At 53.8% G+C, this 22,224-nt stretch overlaps 1 protein-coding gene across 3 annotated transcripts; it reads right to left on the bottom strand.

Moving 5' to 3' along the window:
* Positions 1-802: 802 nt before the first annotated feature.
* On the bottom strand, positions 803-20,624 carry IDH3B (isocitrate dehydrogenase (NAD(+)) 3 non-catalytic subunit beta). 3 transcript variants are annotated; one of them, XM_039541082.1, is made up of 12 exons: positions 20,492-20,623; positions 19,448-19,528; positions 16,864-16,956; positions 15,054-15,174; positions 13,115-13,175; positions 12,478-12,610; positions 11,522-11,655; positions 8,393-8,495; positions 7,195-7,341; positions 6,857-6,951; positions 6,643-6,703; positions 803-1,017 (listed from the first exon to the last, which is right to left on the bottom strand). In XM_039541082.1, exons 1-12 carry the CDS (start codon positions 20,525-20,527, stop codon positions 940-942), a joined length of 1,143 nt encoding a protein of 380 aa, XP_039397016.1. In that variant the 5' UTR covers positions 20,528-20,623; the 3' UTR covers positions 803-939. The 3 variants fall into 3 exon arrangements, with proteins under 3 accessions (XP_039397016.1, XP_039397015.1, XP_039397017.1); XM_039541081.1 differs by lacking the exon at positions 803-1,017 and adding an exon at positions 3,302-5,889 and having other exon boundaries at positions 20,492-20,622; XM_039541083.1 differs by lacking the exons at positions 803-1,017; positions 7,195-7,341 and adding an exon at positions 3,302-5,889 and having other exon boundaries at positions 20,492-20,624.
* Between the last annotated feature and the right edge of the window lie 1,600 nt (positions 20,625-22,224).

Below are 22,224 nucleotides of genomic sequence, written 5' to 3'. Positions count from 1 at the left end.
AGCACAGACTGGCTGATCTCAGGGGCCCGTTTGGCCTTACCTGCTGCCAGGCATGTGTAGTTTTATAGCTGTTGTCACTGCCTGCTGGTTTCCCATCTGAATCTCCCTGGCTTGGGCCTGTGTCATGTGTGATCAGAGCTAACTGTGTAACTGCTGCTACTCAGGTCACTGCTGCTCAAAGATGGCACAGCAAAAACCAGGGGCCAGAGGGCTGAAGGGGGGTGGGGGAATCAGACAGCGGTTGTGACTCGAGGCTGTGGGGCACCAAACATTTGTTTCAATTCTTAGCTTTGAGCCAGGCCTGGGGGTGCTTTGACAAAATGCAGAGCAGCTGTTACAACCAGTGCTGCTGAGAGCCCCTGGCCGGCTGCCTGAGCTCTGCTCCCAGGGGGAAGGTGGCAAGGGGATGGAAAGAGGCTGGGGTTGGGTGAGTGGGAGCCCTGCAGCAGCAGGTGTAGGCTGCTGAGTCCATGCCAGCAGGGGTGGCAGCTCCCCTCCCCCTCACACTACTGGAGTGACCCTTTTTACAACTAGCAGCTAGGGAGTGATGTCCAGTCTGTGCCCCCACCCAGCTGGGCCTCTGCTGAAGGGGGGGTGGGGGGATGCACTCTCCCTAGAAGTGGTTATAAGCCCCTCCTACATTTCCCCCCCATCCTGGGGGCAGAGGGGGCTGTATGCCCAGCCCCTCTATCTCCCCACATGTGGCATCCAGTGTCTGCCCTGGGCTCCACCACAGGGTCAGGTGCAGGGAGTGCTGAGATCAAACAGCCCCCCTCCTGACAGGAACCCCCACAGCAAGAGATGTGGCCCGCAGGCTGCTTTATTGTGCGTGACACAGACAGGCCTGTGCAGGGGGATGCTCCCCCTTGAAGGCAATAAATTACCAGGCAGCTGGATTAGCAAGCAGGAGCGCGGGAGGAACAACAGCCTCTGCGGGGCCTAGTCAGCCAGGGCTGCCATCACAGCCTGGGTGAAGTCAATGGACGTGGCGTATCCACCCATGTCTCCCGTGCGCACCTGCAAAGAGAGGGGTGGGACCTGTTAGCATGGCACAGACAGGTACGTGCAGGAGCCCTCAGTGCATTCTGCACCGTGCGCCGAGGCCAGGCCTTTCGAAACAGGCACTGCTGAGGGCTTTCCCCGATGCTAGGAGACGGCATCTGTTCCTCCAGCTGTTTAGACAAAGCCCCTTAGCCTGTCAGCATCCTGCCAGCTGCAGACCCACTCCCAGCAGCGCAGGGCTGGCCCAAGGCTATGCACTGGGGACAAGTCCCCACCGCCAGAGAGCTTGGGGTGAGAATAAAGCGCCCTATCGCGAAGGGTGGCGGGGAAAGGGCCAGGCTCGCTGCTGCAGCAGGACACTGCCTGCAGCGTGTTAATGACACTCTCAGAGAAAACGAAATGGGCAGGAGCCGCAAACACCTGTGAGACCAGCGCCATGAGCCCATCAGCCTGAGCACGAATCGAAACATGAGCAGACACACACGATTAAGCTGGGCACGTGCAGGTAAACCCAGCTCCTGCTTCCCCCACACGCTATGGAAACCAGGCTCCCCCCAGGCAAGTGTTTACAAACGCCTGCTCTCAGGGTGCCATGCTAATCCCTGTCCCGTGTGCTGCCTTCCTCCCTGCCCTGGCACACAGACCCCCCCCCCCCACACACACACACTGTGCCCAGCAGCCACCGTCTCTCCGTTCCCCTCCCACGCCCAGGCTCAGCCTCTAACACTCGCCCAACCTGCCCTCAAGCATTTAAACCCCACCGACCTCGTGGGGAACAGCGGCTCTGGAGCACTACAGCTAGGAGCAAAGAACAGTCACATACTCGTGAGCTGCATCTGCCAAGCCTCATGGCAGAGCAAGGACATGGTCATGCCTCACTATGGGGGCTGTGGTGGGTGCACGGGAGCGTCCCAGCGACAAGGGGTAGGGAGAGACTGGGCCAAGTGACTTAGCTAGAGAAAGCCAAGCTCTAGCGCCAGCTTTGCTGACACCCTGTCTACACATGCGCTGCTGCAGCACTTCACAGTCGATACGCCCTGTGCCCACAGGAAGGGGGGGGGGTGTCTCCTGGCAGCCTCGGGACATCACCGCCCCACCAGGCCGTAGTTGGGCAAATTCTCCTGGGGAGCTAGCGCTGTCTACACCTGGGCTTAGGTCAGTGTAACAGCCTCATGCGGGGAGTGTGGATGTCACACGTCCCTGAGCGGTGTAGTGACACCCACCACCCCAGACCGGGATGATGGGGCAGGGAGGTGATGTACCCCCCGAGACGAATGGGATGGGCTGAAGGGGACAGTTGAGGCTCAGCACTAGGAGTAACTCTTCCTGCCCGTGGGCGTGCAAAGAGACACGTCACATTGCTGGAGACCGGAAACCAGGCTGGCCAGAAACCCACCAGGCCTAGGGGTGGGCCAGCGTCTGCCCACTCGCTGAGAGCTTACCTCGCCCAGCTCTGGGCACCAGCTTCCTGGCTGAGCTGCGCCCTGAGGGTAACTGTAACAAGGCCAGTTACGATCAGTTTGAGCTATTCAGCAATTCCCCGCACTGTGTCCTGGACTCCGCCTGCGCTGCCCCAGCTCAGTGGTAGGGCAAACGCACGGGCTTTGCAGGCTGACTGACCTCCCCCGTCATCGGGCTAAAGAAAGTAAGCGAGCCGGGAGGGGAGCCCAGCAGCTAGTCTGAGGCAGGCGGTGTGTGTGCAGCTGACACCCCCTGCTCTGACTGACAGTAGCCCTGGTCCCCCCGCGTCTGAACAGGCTCATCGTGCCCCCCACTGGGCAAAGCTGCTGTGTGGGCAGCAGGCCTGGAGCACAGGACACCTGGGTCCCTCTGGCTGATGCAGCCTCTGCAGCAGGCTCCTTTACCTAGGGCAGACCAGGGCGGGGGGGGGGGGTTCTCCTGCTCCTGCCTCATCACTGCTGATGCCATCTGCTATCCACCCAGCTCCGCCCTCTCAGCCTTCCTCTACGATTCCCACCCCGGCTCTCACTCACTGCCAGGCCCTTCTCTCCAGCCTTCCCCTTGCCCCACCTCCACCCATGCAGAGTGCTGCTGGGGCTCATTTTCCTAGGCTGCCGTACACCTCCCCTGGCACATCAAGGCCCTTCTCAGCCTGTCCCCAGCCGAGCTATCAGCTCCTCCCACCAATCAGCCCATGAGCTGAGCCTCCATCACCCAATGCTACATTTTCAAAGGAGCCCCAGGCTGCTGTCTCTTCTGCTGCCCTCCCCCTTAGGTCCCCGTAAACAGCTACAAAACCACCACATCCTCCTCCACCGGGACATCAGCAGCAGAACTCCTGTGATGCTGGTTAGGCTGCTGGGGCACTGATACCACGGCCTAGCCCTACTCTCTCATTGGTTCCTTGCATTCCCCACCTGCCTGGTCTTAAATGCGCAGGAACCATCTTTTGGTTCTGGGTACAGCATCAGGCAGGCTGGGGCTCTGGTCTGTAACCAGGGTCCTTGGCGCGTGTTCATCCCCTGCACACACATTGCACACTTGCTACATGGCAGGCACAGAACTCCAGGGATGGAGCGTACCAGGCTCTCCTGCTCCCAAGGCACCCGACTCCCCCAGGCTCTCAGCAGGAATCACTACATCTAGCAGAGGTATTGGGCCAATCCCTATGACCCACGCAGAGACCCAGGCATACTCCACCGTCGGCCGGCTCCCTGAGGCAATGCTTTCACTTCTATGGCTCCAGCCACCAGGAAAAAAGCACCACTGAGGAGCTGCCCTCCTGCTGGGGCCGACTCCCTCAGGGCTCAGCACAGCCAGGTTCTCACTATGGAGCGATCTGGCTCCTGCTCTGGCCTACCAGGGCAGGGCTGAGGGTGCCTCTTGCCAGACCCAGTAACGTGTTGGGGAGAGCCCCACGTGCAGGGCTGGAACTAGAACTCACGGAGACATGCAGCACCTGAGAAGAGGCAGGGAGGGAGGGGCAGGCAAGTTTGACACTTTATTCATGAGTATTACTACAAAGCCCAATAAATACATCCTGCATTTCCTGACGGGAGCTCCCGGCCTGCATGGCAGTGGCCCAGCACCGCATAGGGGCCGGAGAGAGGTGTATGCCTGGCACAGCCCCGCCTGCCTAATCCATCACCTACAAGCTACCTGCAGCCTTGCTGTTAGGGTCCTTTGGGTCTCCCACCACAGCCAGACCCCACCCCGGCCCAGCTGGAATTCTACCCAGGGAAGAAGTCTTGGTCCCTTACCCCTTCAGAGCCAGACTTCCCGGTTAGGATCAGTGTTTCAGAAGCTCCCACTAGTGCACGTGCACTCGTGGGTGTGTTTTCTGAGCACGACTGCCTGCACGGGGTGGTGCTGGCATCCGGCATCAATGACACCAGTGCACACCATGCATGCAAAGCAGCAAGCGCATCATTCACGCCACATTTTAAACATGCGGCCCAGGAAGCCCCTCCCTTCTGACATACATGCAGCCATGCGCGGCCTGGCCTCTTCTTCCTTAGAGGCCTGGCTCGAGCAGCTGTTCTGCTCTCGTGGGGAATGCGACAAGTCACTGTAGGGCCCTGCGCTCTTCATAACCCCCCTGCCTCTCCCAGGTGCGCCCCACAACTCAGCCCCATCTGAATGCAAGGGGACAGGCTGCCCAGCACACACTGTGTTTCAGTGAACGACGCTGGGCGGCAGGGTGCACGACAGGCAGGACGATGCTACAGTAATGGGGACTGCACTCTGCTCTGAAGCACACCAGACAGAGGCACACGAACCGGCCTAGAGCACTGCCCAGCAGCCAGCCAGAGGAAGGGCCTGAGCATCGTCAGGGAGGCTGGTTGGCAGGACAGCAGCCTAGAGGTAGACAGGCCGCAAGGATGGTCTGCGTCAGCTGGGAAGATCAACGTCTCCTGGAGTGCCAGCCTGCCGGTGGGGTGCCATTCTGATCTGGGAGCAGTGGGCCAGGCCTGCTGCCCTCTGCTCAGTGCCTAAGACTTCTGTCCGAGGCCACTGCTGAATTTTATTGCTAACAGAGTGGGGAAAGCATCGTCCCTTGGGAGGGGGATGAAATTAGGAGGACACAGGGAGATAAAAGCTCCCCCCCACACACACACACGCGCGGAAAGACTGAAATTTCCTCCTTTCCATTGTTCAGATTAATGGGGATGAAATTCTGCTTCACTCCAAGCCAATACTAGACTTCATTTGTCACTTTGTGGACAGGGGTCTCCACCCCGGGTGGTCCCAAGCTACGGCTAAGCCTCTCTGGAGTAGGCAGATGCTCCTGCAGCAGCAATCAGGGACGAGACGAGGCCACGTGGACGTAATAGGCCCCGCCAGCCACACTGCAGGGGGCCTTAGCTACAGCAGCAATGGAATATTTAGGCTTTGTCCTCTCTCAGCTGCAAAGCACGGTACAAACGTGAACTAGCTGACCCGAACTCCCGTGCAATGCAGGGAGGTGAGTGCTGTCCCTACTGCACAGAGAGGGAAGCTGAGAGATGTGAACTGGCTCGTCCCAGGCTGAACAATGAACCAGTGGGAGAGCCAGGATCAGATCCCAGGCACTCAGACCACGTCTCTTTGTGGTGACCATCTGACCATGATTGAGGCTGGTAACAGATAACTGGGCTGAGGGAGAGGCGAGTCCCTTCCCTCTTTGGGTTGCGGTTTCAGGCGGGCTGGCTCCAGCAGCCCAAGCGTGGGTGACATGATTCAGGTTCTCCCCTAGGGGTGGGAGCAGGGCGAGAAAGGTCCATTTGGTTTGTACACCAGAAATGGGTGCTGGAGAACAGAGTGAAGTCCAAGGAACTCCCACACTCAGGTGGGGACCTAGACACCATAGTGTGGGTGCAGGTTGTCAGTCACAGACTTGATGAAGTCCGAGGTGGTGGAGTAACCGCCCATGTCCCGTGTCCGAACCTAAAAATCCAACACAGGGAGGGGGAGAAACAAAAAGGGAGAAATGTGGATGTGAACCCAGGGAAATGAACACAAGGTGGGACAGGAAACATGGTGACAGCAAAGCAGCTTCCCCCAGCTCCTGATCCTCCTCCTGAAAACCTCCTGCACTCCCCCCACAGCCCTGCTGCAAACTGGAAGACACACTAAAGCACACCAAGCCCCCCCACAGCCAGCAGGGACTAGCCTCAGGTGTGAGGACAAGCAGGGAGCGAGACGTTAAACACAGCAACCTCTACAAACTGCGTCCCGTTCTACAAACACGGACGGCTCAGACGAGGTGGCCGGCCTGGCTCAGTGGAAGCTTTGATAACCTGGCCATGGAGATGGCGAGACAGTGACCTCTGCCTGGGGATCTGATTTCTCCTGAGGAGAGTGAACTCTACCCGAGAACTCCTTGGGGAGGGGCCCAAACATCTCCACCGCTGTCACTACAGGAACTCAGTCTGGTGCAGGTAACAACGACCCAGAGACGAGTGCGACAGGGCCTGCGAATCAGTCTCCTCTGGTGCAGTAAGGCCCCCGCTACGCAAGGCCAGTCCCGGGCTAAGGAATTCCCCTGCAGACTCAACCCAGTGCGCTGCTCCCGCCCTCCCCGGGGACGGGAGCCTGAGAGAAGTCCCAGCCAGCAGGCTCCAGAAAGGAAGCAGATACTCCGGGAGCTCTGGACCAGGACAGGCGAGAGGTAAGGGCTCAGGGCTGCCCGGTACTCACTTTACCGACTTTAATCACCCTCTTCACCGCATCGGAGATCACATTGGAGTGATATTCCAAGCTAGCAAAAAGAACCAACATTTCAGCTCCAGCCCTGTGTATGCCAGTGGAATTCGCCCCCGCCCCCCGGCTGGCCCACCCAGAGGCCGGCATGCTCCCCCAACCCGCACACGTGGAATGCAGCATGCGCACGCATCCGAGAACAAGCACCTACTTGAGATGTCGCAGCATGTTGGCGGCGGAGAGCAGCATGGCAGTGGGATTGGCAATGTTCCTGCCCACGGCCTGGGCAAAGGGATGGCGGGCACCCTGCACGAAGAGAACCACAATCAGACCATGTTCTACACTGCTGCCATGGGGTGTGTGTGGGGTGGGGGGAAGGGGATGTCCAGCCCCATCCTGGGCGGGGCTCTCTGGATCTGCCGGCCCGTGGCAGGAGACAGGGAAGACGACAGAAGCTAGGGTACAAAGCTGCTGTGTGACGGAGAGGGGATGAGCAAGGGAAGTCACCCAAGCGGAACACTGAAGCCGTGGCACAGCTGGGTCCCTTACCATCTCAAACACCGCGTACTCGGCACTGTAACTCTCCCCGGGAACCACGCCGGCGCCTCCCACCAAGCCAGCAGCCAGGTTATCAATGATGTTTCCATACAGGTTTGGCATGACCAGGACATCGAACTGGTGGGGGTTCTGCACCAGCTAGGCAGAGGGGAACAGAAGTGGACGTGCATGAGACCATTCCCTCCCCTCTACAGATCAGCATGGGCTAGCATACCCTGCAGCACTTCGGGGCCTTCAGGGCACACCAGTGCTGATGGGGTCACCCCAAGGGGCAGATCTCACCATGCCCTAGACTAGCCAACAAGGGGCCCAAGCAATGACGTTCACAGATTAGCACCTGGGCATTAACAGGTAAACCATCTTCTTGGGACGCACCCAGGTTCAGCAGCCGCACTGGGCCGAGAGGAGAACTGATGACAATGTAGCTGCCTCAAGAGTCCCCAGAACAGAAGCGAGATGGGTGGCTGCTCCCAGAGCCCCAGCAGCCGAGGACCAAGAGGCACTGGGAATATTACTGAAATAAAGCCACCCACCCATACATCCCACCGCCAGGGCTGAGATCCTATGCGCTCTCAGAAAGAAAATCAGAGAAACCTGGCAAAATTGTCACTGAGAAGTACCAGCCCGGAAACCCTGGGTACCACCAAGCTTTCCTGGGGGGACTGATGGTGAAACAGAGAACGTACTCATCTGTCAGAATCGCTCCTGCAGGAAGCTGAATTCTGTAAGACGAGATTATCTGGAATTATTCCGACGGGCTGATTACCAGAGGTGCTGGGCACCTACAGCTCCTGGCATAGCCCTGAAAGGAAGGCGCTGCGTGTCCATGTGCATGACACCGGACATGATACAAAGTGATGCGACAGCCCAGTTAACACCGTGTCCCTCACAAAGCAGCTCACAGGCAGCATTCCAAGTGGCACCTGAGCTTGCTGGCTACCAAGCTAGGTTCTTTACCTGATTACCCGCATGCTCGGGGTTCAGCTGACCGCCATATTTGGGGTCGGGAAGGAATTTTCCTCCAGGGAAGATTGGCTGTGGCCCTGGAGGGCATGGGGCGGCCTGCATCTTGCAGGAGGTCAGACTAGATGATCATAATGGTCCCTTCTGACCTTGAATTCTATGATTCTATGATTTGCTCAAGCAAATCATCAGCACCAGAGGGGTGCACTAGGGGACGGGACCTCACCTGCATACAGCAATTGTCAATTATCATGGTGTCAAATTTGATCTTGGGATACAATTCTGCCACCTCTTCACAGCATCGGAGGAAGAGCCCATCCCCCAGCTTCCTGAGGAAAAAGAGCGACAGATTCATTTCAACAGACTCCACGCTGCCCCAGCATCCCCTGCAGGGAGAGCAGAGGCGTGACGATGGACTCAGCCGCCCAACAAGCTTTCTAACCCATTCCTTTCAAAACACTCACTGTCTAAACTGAACCCAGAACAGCACAAAGACGGGCAGGTCCCACTGCACCCCACCGACGTATGTGTATGTATGATAGACAGAGGTGAAGTCAGTGGGAGTTCTGCCACTGAATTCAATGAGGCCAGAATTTCACCCAGAGAGCGAACAAGCATCTCACCCTCCCCATCAACACCCTGCAGACACACGGCCAGGCCCGACTCACAAACATGGAAGAAATAGTAGAGGAAGCAATAGTGGATGGGAACCTGGGAGACAGTGACCATGAGATGGTCGAGTTCAGGATCCTGACACAAGGAAGAAAGGAGAGCAGTAGAACAGAGACCCTGGACTTCAGGAAAGCAGACTTCAACTCCCTCAGGGAACTGATGGGCAAGGTCCCCTGGGAGAATAACATGACGGGGAAAGGAGTCGAGGAAAGCTAGCTGTATTTTAAAAAAACCTTATTGAGGCTGCAAGAACAAACCATCCCGATGTGTAGGAAGAAAAGTAAATATGGCAGGCGACCAGCTTGGCTTAACAGTGAAATCCTTGCTCGTCTTAAACACAAAAAAACAGCTTACAAGAAGTGGAAGATTGGACAAATAACTAGGGAGGAGTATAAAAGTATTGCTCAGGCATGCAGGTGTGAAATTAGGAAGGCCAAATCACACTTGGAGTTGCAGCTAGCCGGAGATGTTAGGAGTAACAAGAAGGGTTTCTTCAGGTATGTTAGCAACAAGAAGAAAGTCAAGGAAAGTGTGGGCCCCTTGCTGAATGAGGGAGGGAACCTAGTGACAGAGGATGTGGAGAAAGCTAGTGTACTCAATGCTTTTTTTGCCTCTGTCTTCACAGACAAGGTCAGCTCCCAGACAGCTGCACTCTGCAGCACGGTATGGGGAGGAGGTGACCAGCTCTCTGTGGAGAAAGAAGTAATTCAGGACTATTTAGAAAAGCTGGATGAGCACAAGTCCATGGGGCCGGATGCGCTGCATCCGAGGGTGCTAAAGGAGTTGGCCGATGAGATTGCAGAGCCATTGGCCATTATCTTTGAAAAATCATGGCGATCGGGGGAGGTCCCGGATGACTGGAAAAAAGCTAATGTAGTGCCCATCTTTAAAAAAGGGAAGAAGGAAGATCCAGGGAACTACAGGCCAGTCAGTCTCACCTCCGTCCCTGGAAAAATCATGGAACAGGTCCTCAAGGAATCAATTCTGAACCACTTAAAGGAGGGGAAAGTGATCAGGAACAGTCAGCATGGATTCACCAAGAGCAAGTCATGCCTGACTAACCTAATTGCCTTCTATGATGAGATAACCGGCTCTGTGGATGAGGGGAAAGCAGTGGATGTGCTATTTCTGGACTTTAGCAAAGCTTTTGATACAGTCTCCCACAGTATTCTTGCCAGCAAATTAAAGAAGTATGGGCTGGATGAATGGACGGTAAGATGGATAGAAAACTGGCTAGATGGTCGGGCTCAACGGGTAGTGATCAATGGTTCCATGTCTAGTTGGCAGCCGGTATCAAGTGGAGTGCCCCAAGGGTCGGTGCTGGGGCTGGTTTTGTTCAATATCTTCATTAACGATCTGGAGGATGGTGTGGACTGCACCCTTAGCAAGTTTGCAGATGACACTAAACTGGGAGGAGTGGTTGATACGCTGGAGGGTAGGGATAGGATACAGAGGGACCTAGACAAATTGGAGGATTGGGCCAAAAGAAATATGATGAGGTTCAACAAGGACAAGTGCAGAGTCCTGCACTTAGGATGGAAGAATCCCATGCACTGCTACAGACTAGGGACCGAATGGCTGGGCAGCAGTTCCACAGAAAAGGACCTAGGGGTTACAGTGGACGAAAAGCTGAATATGAGTCAACAGTGTGCCCTTGTTGCCAAGAAGGCTAATGGCATTTTGGGCTGTATAAGTAGGGGCATTTCCAGCAGATCGAGGGATGTGATCATTCCCCTCTATTCAGCACTGGTGAGGCCTCATTTGGAGTACTGTGTCCAGTTTTGGGCCCCACACTACAAGAAGGATGTGGATAAATTGGAAAGAGTCCAGTGGAGGGCAACAAAAATGATTAGGGGGCTGGAGCACATGACTTACGAGGAGAGGCTGAGGGAACTGGGATTGTTTAGCCTGCAGAAGAGAAGAATGAGGGGGGATTTGATAGTTGCTTTCAACTACCTGAAAGGGGGTTCCAAAGAGGATGGATCTAGACTGTTCTCAGTGGTAGAAGATGACAGAACAAGGAGTAATGGTCTCAAGTTGCAGAGGGGGAGGTTTAGGTTGGACATTAGGAAAAACTTTTTCACTAGTAGGGTGGTGAAACACTGGAATGGGTTACCTAGGGAGGTAGTGGAATCTCCTTCCTTAGAGGTTTTCAAGGCCCGTCTTGACAAAGCCCTGGCTGGGATGATTTAGTTGGGTTTGGTCCTGCTTTGAGCAGGGGGTTGGACTAGATACCTCCTGAGGTCCCTTCCAGCCCTGAGATTCTATGATTCTATGACTGTCTCACACTGCTGGGCTCTCAGTTACTCCATGCTGTTGTTTTAAGCATGTGCAAAGAGCACTAATATCTGCCCCTGGAAATTTCCACTACATGCGTCCGACGAAGTGGGTATTCACCCACGAAAGCTCATGCTCCAAAACGTCTGTTAGTCTATAAGGTGCCACAGGATTCTTTGCTGCTTTTACAGATCCAGACAAACACGACAACCCCTCTGATACTTAACACCAAGGAAGCGTCAACATCACTCAACTCCGAATTGCACTGAAAGGCTCTTCCAGGAGACAAAGAGGGGACTTCAAAGACCTACACCCAGGGCACTGGGTGGCAGCTGCTGCGTATCCTGTAACTGCTAGACACCCCTCTTTGATCCCTGTGCTACCAGACCCGTCTCATCACACTCACATGATGTTGGCTTTGTGCACTGCTGTGACCTTTGAACGCCCTTTCTTGGTGGCATAGTCGAAGGCGAATTTGGCGATGCGCTGCGACTTGTCCCGGGTGATGATCTTCAGGCACTCAATGACTCCCTTCACGCTCTGAACATTGACGGAAACAAATTAGCGGCTCTGGCTGTGCTCGACCAGGTCCCACACATCCCCGTGCTCTGTCACAGCTGGCAGCGCACACCTAACGAGGAGATCCCACTCAGCCCCGCCAGCCTGCAAGGCATTGGGCTGCAGCTATCGCCCCTGGACTGACACTGGGCTCAGGCTCCAAGGGAAGCGGAGTTTAACTCCCCAAAGTAGAGGAAGAGACGTAGTGCATCCCCTCGAGCAAACACATGACGCCATAGGGAGAGGCCCCCAAGGGACTCCAGACAGCCCATCTCCTCAAGCATCACTGCAGAATTGGCCCCAAAAGTCATTTCTCCAGGGCTCTGACCAGACTAGTATGTCCCCCAAAGCACCACTTCTCCTTGGGAGACCATTCTCCAGCCAAACGCTGGCAGGAAGCTTCTCCCAGTCCCTGGCCTTCTTCCTTTCCTTGGAGTCAGGCCACCGCGCCTGGTTACAGCTCCTGGCCCCACACTGATCCCGCTTCCTTCTTGGGCTTTACACGCTTCCAGTCCTCGTAGATAGTTCTAGTCCCTTTTCACCCCCTTGGCTGTCACACAGTCTAGTTACAAGCATCTTCTCCTCTTCCCTCCGAACACCCACATCACCCAGGATGGCTCTTCCCATATCCCCACGCTCCTTGCACCACCACTCGAGAAGGGTGTGAGCCAAACTGAGGATGAGGCCATCAGGGCAGCGACACTCACCAAGGTCTAATGCAGGGCAGTACTAGATAGAAGGCCCGGAACTGGCCTCCCCATATGGCACAGAAAGGGATGGGGTGCAGGACAGAGCCTTCCCTACCTCATGTTCCAGAGAGCTGTACTCTCCCTCCGTCTGCTCCCGGATGATCACAAGATCCAAGTTGTTGTGTCGTGTTTTAAAACCAGGTAAACTGTTCACATGGACAACATTGGCGAACAGGTCTAACTTGCGCCTGTGCGGGGAACATCAGGATCAGGAGAGTTCTTCCCACCTCCAGGCCAGCAATAAACCCCGTGTGATGGTACAGACCCGTCTTGATCTGAATTTTAAAGAGAGACTCTTCCATACAAGCCTAGCCTCCGTTGTTGGCCACTTGCTAACTCCATTTCCCTTCTCCAGTGAGGCCTCTTGGGCCCTCTGTGAGACGTGTCCATAAACCGTCATCCCAAACCCCACCTACCGACTTTTCCTGGAGGATCTCCAAGACACGGCAGGAAGCAGAGTCAACAGATCATGAGTAAGAAAAACAAAAAGTGTCTGGCCAGTGAAGGTTTTGCTGATGCCTTTTTGTGCTCTGATAACCCATGAGCTTCACCCCTGCCCTGGGCTTAGTGCCTAAATGCCATTCATAAATGAGGTGTCCAGAACACCCTGAATAGCTCATTTGCGGTAGGAGATTTCTTACTGACTTCTGTTGACGTGCAGGGGGCTTTGAACGTGCAAGGCAGAAACATACCTGAGCCTCATGTCATAGGAAGCCAGTTCTCCTTTGTACTCCATGGGAGTGTGAATCTTTCCTGTGATGACAGAAATGTCAGCAGAACTAGTAGAAAGCACATGTACAAAATCAACTACCAGCCACTAGAAACCCTCGGAACCCCACAGCATGGGACATGGGGGGATGAAAGGGGATTTTGTTTCTACCTTTGCGTAAGGAGCTTATAGTGCTGCACATGTGTAGAGCTCACTGGGGACTGGCCCCTTGGTACCTCTGGGCCGCATATTATGTGAGCCAGTCTCACAGCAGAATCTGAACTTATGCCCGGTCAGGATAACATAAGAACAGCCAGACTGGGTCAGACCAAAGGTCCATCCAGCCCAGTATCCTGTCTGCTGACAGTGGCCAGCGCCAGGTGCCCCAGAGGGAATGAACAGAACAGGGAAACATCCAGTGATCCATCCCCTGTCACCCATTCCCAGCTTCTGGCAAACAGAGACTAGGGACACTGTCCCTGCCCATCCTGGCTAATAGCCATTAATGGACCTATCCTCCATGAATTTATCTAGTTCTTTTTTGAACCCTGTTATACTCTTGGCCTTCACAACATCCTCTGACAAGGAATTTCACGGGCTATTTAGAAGCTGAATCTATTTAATTTACTAAAGACAAGATTAGGAGGCAAATTTAATAATTTTTAATATTTTTTTTTATTGATCTCCGTCTATAAGTACTTATACGTGGAGAAGACATCAGATACTAGCGGGCTCTTTATCTAGCAAACAAACGTAGAACAAGATCTAATGCCTGGAAGTTGGAACTAAACAAATTCAAGCCGGAAATAAGATGCAATTTTTTAGCAGTCAGAGTAATTACCCTTTGGAACAGCTCACCAACGGATGTGGTAAATCCTCCATCTTTACATAGAGAATTGGCTCTCATTCTAAAAGGGTGTTTAAAGCTGAGCCCTAAGGTGCTCTATGTAAGAATCACTGGGTGAAGGTTTTTGCCCAGCATCATGAATGAGCCAACCTAAATCATCATAATGATGATTTAAAATCTTCTTAAAATCTAGGGCTCTAGGATGACACTAGGAGTGCTGGCTGGAGAAGACAAGACTACCCAGACCACTACAACTACTACCCAGCTATGGCAACTTCTGGGAAGAAGACTGAAATCCCCTGGCACTTTTTTAAGACTCTGGCACAATTCCGGTGTCCTGACGGAAACTCCCTCAGCCATCAGCAGGTTCTAGCATTCCAAGCTGCAGTGCCCTTGTATTAGATCTGTAAGCCGGCGTGCGCTCCAGATTGTACAGAAGGTACTGTGTAAGATAAAGTGGTCCTGAACTGTATGAGCTACTGCTAAGTGCATTATGGCTGCTGAGTCTGCTTTACACAGACCTTGCACTACCACCGCCGAACTGGCATTGAGCAAAGTGCGCTGGGATCCCTGGTGTATGAAACACATCAGAGCAGAGAAAGCTAAAAGCTCTTCTGCTCCTTCCCATCTTGACACGTGACAGCAGTATGACCCCTCCTTGTGTGGGGAGGGGTAAGATTACCATAGAAGCACCTCATCTTCCTGCACCAAATGTCACAAACCCTCAGTGCCCCCTTTTTATTACTAAATATGCCAAACACTTTCCATCCAAGGGTCAGAAAGGTCCTGAGACTCCCCAGCTGGTCAGATAAGTACCAGTCTCATTTTACAGATGAGAAACTGAGGCACAGAAGTTAAGTGAGCCTCTCCCAGGTCACAGAGCAACTCAGTGACAGAGCTGGAGATAGAAACCAGGAAAACTGGCACCAGGTTTCCTTCTCCAATTGTCAGCCCACAAGAAGCCCCGCAGTCTGAAAGCGCGGTCTGGAGGCTGGGGGAGATTCTGTAGCATGGAGTGGGCAAAGATCCGTGTACACCTGCCAGATGCAGTCAGTGAGCTGCCACCATCCCGTACCTATAATGGCCACTTTACTCTCCTTCATAGAGTCGACAACCTCATCCAGTTTTTCCTCTGATGCCATGTTCTGCACTTCGCTCAGGTGGTGCTCGTCAAACTCCACAGGGACGCCAGCAGCCTGCCCAGCACAGACACAGACATAAAGACGGGGCTTTGCTGGGTCAGAGTTCAGAGGCTGTTCATTACATCACTTTATATGTATTAGCCAAAATGAACTTGGTGACTTGGTGGATCAAGAGATTGGGATATGGAGCCTTTCACCATCAAGTCTCTGGTTCCTCTCTGAGCATAGGCTGAGGATGGTGTGTACTGGGAGGAGGAGGGGACTGGATAGTTTTAGGGATTAGGAATGGGATCAGAGCCTCTGATCTCTAGGTCACTTATTCAATCCAGCTCTAGATTCATAGTGAAATGCTGTTGTTTTTGAAACTATGTCTTTTTTTAATAAGTTATAACAGGTTTACAAATCCTAGGCATGTAACTATAGGAGACAGACAATCATCACACCACTGAACTTTGGTTTAGATAAACATTATACTGAAATACGAACAATGGGTCTCTGTAATAGGGTGTTGCAGTGTTAGAGAGAGAGCATCTTGACACTACTCGGGACTTATCATTTTCAGTGATTTTATTCAATTGAGTGAATTATCTGATTATGCATATTTAACAAACCAATCATGTCTATCAAATATTAACTTTCAAAAAAATTGGAGAGGTGTGCTGGTTTCTTAGAAAGTGAATGTATTCTGAGTATTTAATAAATGGCAACCAAATGCCAAAGTATCTATTTGTCCTCTGGCTAGTTTTCTGGGTACATAACTGGTGTATTAATTTTTCCATAACAACCACCTCCTATTTTTTTGAGCCATTCCTCTGGAGTTGGATTCTTTTTCCAAAGGGAGGTGATCAGTAACCTAACAGCTACTATGAGAGATTAAGTCATTTCCTTTTGTGTCTCCAATCATGAAATATTTTAAATTATTTTTCCAAATGAAAGTTTCTGCCATCTGATGACTACTTGGGTCCCAGATCTCAGTCCAGTCTCTTAGTATAGTTCACACGAGACTTTATACAATTACCTCCATGTCAGGAGATTCATTTACAACAGTTGCCCCTGCCATGGTTAAAGGCAAGTTTGTCTTGTAAAAAAGCCAGTGTCTAACTGCGTTTTAAATTTGTCCCCAAACTGTGCTACTCCCTTGGTCAGGGCAGGGCTGTAGGATGGATTGGGGGTATGGTTAAAACACAGTTAAGAGGGTTCCAAACATCTGAGCAACAACAGCATTGTAACCCCTAACACAACTGGTGTAGATGACTCAAGCACCCAACATCAGACCCACCGCCACAGCAGGTGCGAGATTTTGTCGGCAGTCACATCAGAGACACAAGGATTGACTGGGACACAGAAACTGAACTCATCTTCTCACTCTTCGAAATGGGCCCTTGTAGGTTAGGGTCGGTGCACCCTGGGGTATATGTGGGAAGCTTGGCATGGCTGCTACCCATGTTGAACCTGTTCTGGGGAGAACAGGGGACATCACCCTCCAGGATTCTCAGTCTAGAACCCTACCTCAGCACTAAAGAGAAGAAGTGAGTTGAGCTTCAATTAACTTACAGAAAAGGGTTTAAGAACTAAAATGGCTTTATCCACCCACAACCGTCTGGGAGCAAGCGGAAGATAACAGTCCCGCCTGGATATGGCGAGAGTCACATACACAATCCAAGTGCCTTGCAAGACAACTCCTGCCATTACGTCATTTCTCCATCTCCCCCTCAGTCTGAATGAGGAGTAAGTGGCTATTACCTTGAACACCTCTTTGACTGAATGCATGAGCTCCGGGCCAACCCCATCTCCAGGCAGCATGGTGACCTTGAACAGCCCTTCATGTTTCTCTGTCTGGAACAGGAAATAGAGAGGGGTTAATTCTCCTGCCACCATCCTACACAACATCACTCAACGAGAGTGGGACAGCGCATGCCCTATCTGCAATACTGCACCCACCTCTTCTGAGACAGCAAGCCCAGTCAGAGGTGGCTCTCACGCTACTGCCAGAAACAGCAAGATGAGAATTGCCATTCTCAAAATGTTGGGGGTAATCAATGCCTTTACCTACTTCTCTAGATCTCACAGGTATGCTCAGGGACAAGCCCCTTGGTGGAGCTGGTACCAGGATTTGAGTCCTTACAACTTTCAAAGGGTGAATGGGAGGCGCTAAGACCCTCTCTGTTGGTCAATGTCTCTGGGAAACACCTGGCCTCTGATGCAGGAGAATACAGGAATCTTCCAGAAGAAACTGACCCAAGACTCTCTATAGTAACATTCAGTTCCTCCATGAAACTCTCTCTGATGGATTAAATCAGATAAGACCCAATGCACAGGGCAAAGCTTGCTACTAGAAAGTAGCACAGAGGTTCAGAGGTTGCATGGTATTTGTTCCCTGTACCCAGGAGACAGCTTTACCTTTAATTTAAACCACAGGACATTGACCCATATACAAAATTAATGGGTATCTTTATATACAACAGTTCAGTTAATGTCAGTCAACACGCATCACAAGTTAAAGAGTCAGAGAACAAGCACTTGAGATGGAGATTTTGCATAAACTTTTCCTCAGCCCATGATGGAGAAAGACAAAGACTACCAGGGCACCCATATTTAACACAGGAGACCATTAGTCCATCCACTTCTACACTGGCCAACACCTGATGCTTTAAAGGAAGATGAAAAACCTTAGCGCACCTGTCCACTGTTGTATATAGGGCAAAATATCCCTTCCTAATAACTGTAGTGATCAATTGAGATCCTGAAGCATGGGATTTTATTACTCCATTTTAGCACAAACTTCTATAGAATGGTCTTCGTTACAAGCTTAGCCAGCCCTTTTAAAAATCTGATCTTAGTATCAGACCTTGACCCTATGTGTCTATAAATTATTTAGCCATGTTCTGTATAAACAATTTATTTTTAGTTGTTCTAGATTTAACTCCACCAGAGAGGTCCTTTGGGGCCATCTGCCTGTCCCAAGTCAGGAAATGCCAACAATAGAGTTAACAGAGACTTTTAGCCTGGGCTGATCACCCTTCTTACAACCAGGAGGATTACCATCGGCACATGGAACGTGAGGACCATGAGGTTGCAGCAGAGATGAGGCATGCAGCCAACCAACATCACCAGACAGGCACAGAAATACCTACCTTCAGGTTGATAGCAAAATGGGCTATACCTGGAACCAGCTAGGCGAATGGCCCAGGATAGAAGACCCTGGAGATCTGTGGTTGGGCATGAATGATGAATGAATGTTCTAGATTTACCTGTCATTAATATTCAATGACCCATGAGACAAAGTTAAAAAAAAAAAGGCACTAACCAACTTCCACAAGAAGTCATAAAATCCCATCCGTCAAGTCCCTATAGGTCTTCTCCTTCCTAGGCTAAACAGCCCTAGCTTTTGCAATCTCTCCCCATAGGTAAACTCCACCTCAGGACTCGTAATTATCCTCTCTGGACTTCTATACAAGCATTCAAAAGCCCAGGGCAAAGTTCCAAAAAGTCATGGGTTAAAAAAATAGGTCTTTTAACATTTAAATAATAATGTGGGGTTCTTTCTTTGCCTTCTGGATTTTGAGCATTTTGGGTTCACAATTTTAAGTTCTCTGCATCATGAGAACTGCTAACATTTGACATCGGGTGCTGGGGCTTTAAGAAAAACACCAGGTATTATCAGAATCACAATACAACCATGAGTTAGCAACACTAAGACCTTCACAATCACAGCTGTATCCTCAAGATACAGTCACCAATGGCTACCCTTTCATTGCACAGAGCAGCCACTAAACGGTTCTTTCAGCCCCTGCCTCATCATTCTTCAGATGAGTCCACTTTATCCCACACAGTGTTTTCCGTATTACTTCCTGTGGCTCCTTAATGCATCCTCAGCACTTCATTTCTTCTGCTGTGGTCACTGCATCTTTGCTCCTTGAATAGAGAAAAATATCCATCTACCTGCTACACTCCCAATCTGACTCTGCTGGAGAAAGACTCAGACCCCTGAAAACAAATCCATGGAAGAGCCCACGCGTTAGCCGCTGGGAGATCAAACACCACATGCAGGATATGTGAGCACATCGCTCCGTGAGTGACTGGGAGGCACTTAGCTACTAGGGTGATGAGCACGGAACAGGGCTCTAAATAGGATAAGAACAGAATAGCCAGGAACCAGACTTGGCAGCAGAGCCATAGTGAATCTGATAAACCCTCCCAAGCAGTGCCTGGCCCAACCCTGCTCCCCTGAAATAGGGACTCTCTCTCCCCTGGCGCCTGCTCCCACAGCTTCCCCAGGAGAGCGGGGAAGGATGGGAGGCGCCATCTCCCCGAGCAGGTCTCTCACCTGGCTTCGTAGTGTCTGCTGGGGGGCGGCGGAGGCACTGAGGGTCCTCCAGGCCCCACGACCCTGGGCGCGCAGAAGAGCCTGCAAGGGAAGGAGACAGAAAATGAGAAACTCGCAGCCCCGGCCTCCCCTTCCCTCCTCCTACCACCCAGCCTCACTCCCCTGCCCACCCCGACCCCCGTCCCTGCCCGCCACCCTCCCCCTCAGCCCAACCCCGGCCTCCCCTCCACCCGCCACCCAGCCTCACTCCCCCGTCCCCACCCTAGGCCCAGCCCCGGCCTCCCCTCAGCCTGACCCCAGTCCCCTGACCCCACCCGTCACCCTCCCCCTCAGCCCGACCTCCCCCCTTCGCCCGACACCAGCCTCACTCCCCCGTCCCCACCCTAGGCCCGGCCCCGGCCTCCCCTCAGCCTGACCCCAGTCCCCTGACCCCACCTCACCTCCCCTCAGCCCGACCTCCCCTTCGCCCGACACCAGCCTCACTCCCCGTCCCCACCTAGGCCCGGCCCCGGCCTCCCCTCAGCCCGACCCCAGTCCCCTGACCCCACCCTCCCCTCAGCCCGACCTCCCCTTCGTCCCCTCCCTGCGCCCGACCCCAACCTCACTCCCCCGTCCCCACCTTAGGCCCAGCCCCGGCCCCCTCAGCCCGACCCCGGTCCCCTGACCCCTCCCTCCCCCTCAGCCCGTCCTCCCCGCTTCGTCCCCTCCCCTGCGCCCGACCCCAACCTCACTCCCCCGTCCCCACCTTAGGCCCAGCCCCGGCCTCCCCTCAGCCCGACCCCAGTCCGCTGACCCCCGCCGCCCGCCACCCAGCCTCACTCCCCCGTCCCCACCTTAGGCCCAGCCCCGGCCTCCCCTCAGCCCGACCCGGTCCCTGACCCCTCCTCCACCCAGCCTCACTCCCCCGTCCCCTCCCCTGAGCCGGGCCCAGCCCCGGCTTCCCCCCCGGCCTCACTCCCCCGCCCCAGTCCCGGACGACCCGACCCCCGCCTCAGGAGGAGCCCGAGCCCGAGCCCATCCCGCCGGCCCCCGCGCGGGTCTCACCCCGGCAACTGCCCGGACGCCGCTGATCGCCGCCATCTTGCAATCCCACAAGGCCAAGCAGCTCCGGACATGACGACAGCACCGTCCGAGCGCAGCTACGTCACTTCCGATTGATGCCTCTGCGGAGGCGGTAGCGCCGGAGGGGCGGGGCTGCAAGGGGGAGGAGCCCGGGTCCGCCACCCCCCCCCCGCGGGCTGGGCTCCCTGCAGGGGGGGTCGCTGGCCACGTGCTTGTGCCCCCTCTGTGCCCCCCCCCGCCAGTTTGTGACCCCGGGCCCGGCGGGGGAGGGCGGCTGCAGCCGGGTCTCGGCCCGGGGGGGGGTCAGTGAGCCCCCTAGGGGCAGGTGAGAGGCCGGGGGGCAGCTCCCCCGACCCGAGTGGGGCAGAGCCTCGTGGGCACCGGGGCGTTGGGCTGCCCCCCCCCCCCCCGCCGGCTATGCCAGGCTCGAGGAGGAGGAGGGGCAACTAGCCCCCCCCAGGGGCCTGGCCCTAATGCCAGGAAACAGGACGGACAATGTCCCACTTAGCTCTGCAAGGGGGAGACAGGGCTGCCCCCCAGCACCTCCCCCCCCCGCCCCGAGAGGAAACACCCCACAGACATAGGCGGCAGGTTTGTATAATTTTTGGTGGGGCCCAAAATGGTGGTGCCCCCCCGCTCCCGCCCTGTAAGCCGTTATAAAATGAAGCTACAACGCGTCAGCGCCACAAGATTACAAGGGTCAATTAAAAGTGGAAAGTCAGAAGCAGCACTTGCCTACTTCAATATACAGTATTATATTTTGTTGCACCTGTTGTGATGAAGTGGGAATGTTCTTAATATTTTCTCTGAATACTGTGTGGGTGCCTCAGTTTCCCCTGCAAGATGCCAACTGAAGGTGTTGGGGACAAAGAGATCAGGTGGCCTCCTTGTCCGGAAGAGACACAGAGGCCAGAGGAGGGAGTGTCAGTTTGGAGCTGGCTGGGGAAATGGGGAGAGACTCAGAACTTGGTTCTGGGCTCCCCACCCCGCAAGATGGACCTGACAGAGGGGTTCTGTTTTCTGTACCAACAAGCTCTGTTTAAACTGTGTTCCCGTCATCTAATAAACCTTCTGTTTTACTGTCTGGCTGAGAGTCACATCTGACTGTGGAATTGGGGTGCAGGGACCTCTGGTTGCCCAGGACCCGCCTGGGCGGACTCACTGCGGAAAGTGCATGGTGTGGAAGGGCATGCTGAATGCTCTGAGGTCAGACCCAGGAAGGTGTAAGCTTCTTGCCCTGGAGACAGTCTGCTCAGAGAGGAGGCTCCCCCAGAGTCCTGACTGGCTTTGAAGGAGTGGTTCCAGAGCATCCCAGCATCCCCTTCCACCCCATGCACTTCCCAGAAGTCCGCAAAGGCACTAACACTCCCTCCTCTGGCCTTTGTCAAGAAGGCTAACAGCATTTTGGGCTGTATAAGTAGGGGCATTGCCAGCAGATCGAGGGACATGATCATTCTCCTCTATTCAACATTGTTGAGGCCTCATCTAGAGTACTACGTGCAGGTTTGGGCCCCACATTGCAAGAAGGATGTGGAAAAATTGGAAAATCCAGTGGAGGGCAACAAAAATGATTAGGGGGTTGGAGCACATGACTTCTGAGGAGAGGCTGAGGGAACTGGGATGGTTTAGTCTGCAGAAGAGAAGAATGAGGGAGGATTTGATAGCTGCTTTCAACTACCTGATAGGGGGTTACAAAGAGGATGGATCTAGACTGT

The sequence above is a fragment of the Mauremys reevesii genome, linkage group 5, assembly GCF_016161935.1.
Source record: "Mauremys reevesii isolate NIE-2019 linkage group 5, ASM1616193v1, whole genome shotgun sequence".
Lineage (NCBI taxonomy): Eukaryota > Metazoa > Chordata > Testudines > Geoemydidae > Mauremys > Mauremys reevesii.
The sequence above is the reverse complement of the archived record's forward strand: the minus strand, read 5'-3'. Positions and strand labels throughout refer to the sequence as shown.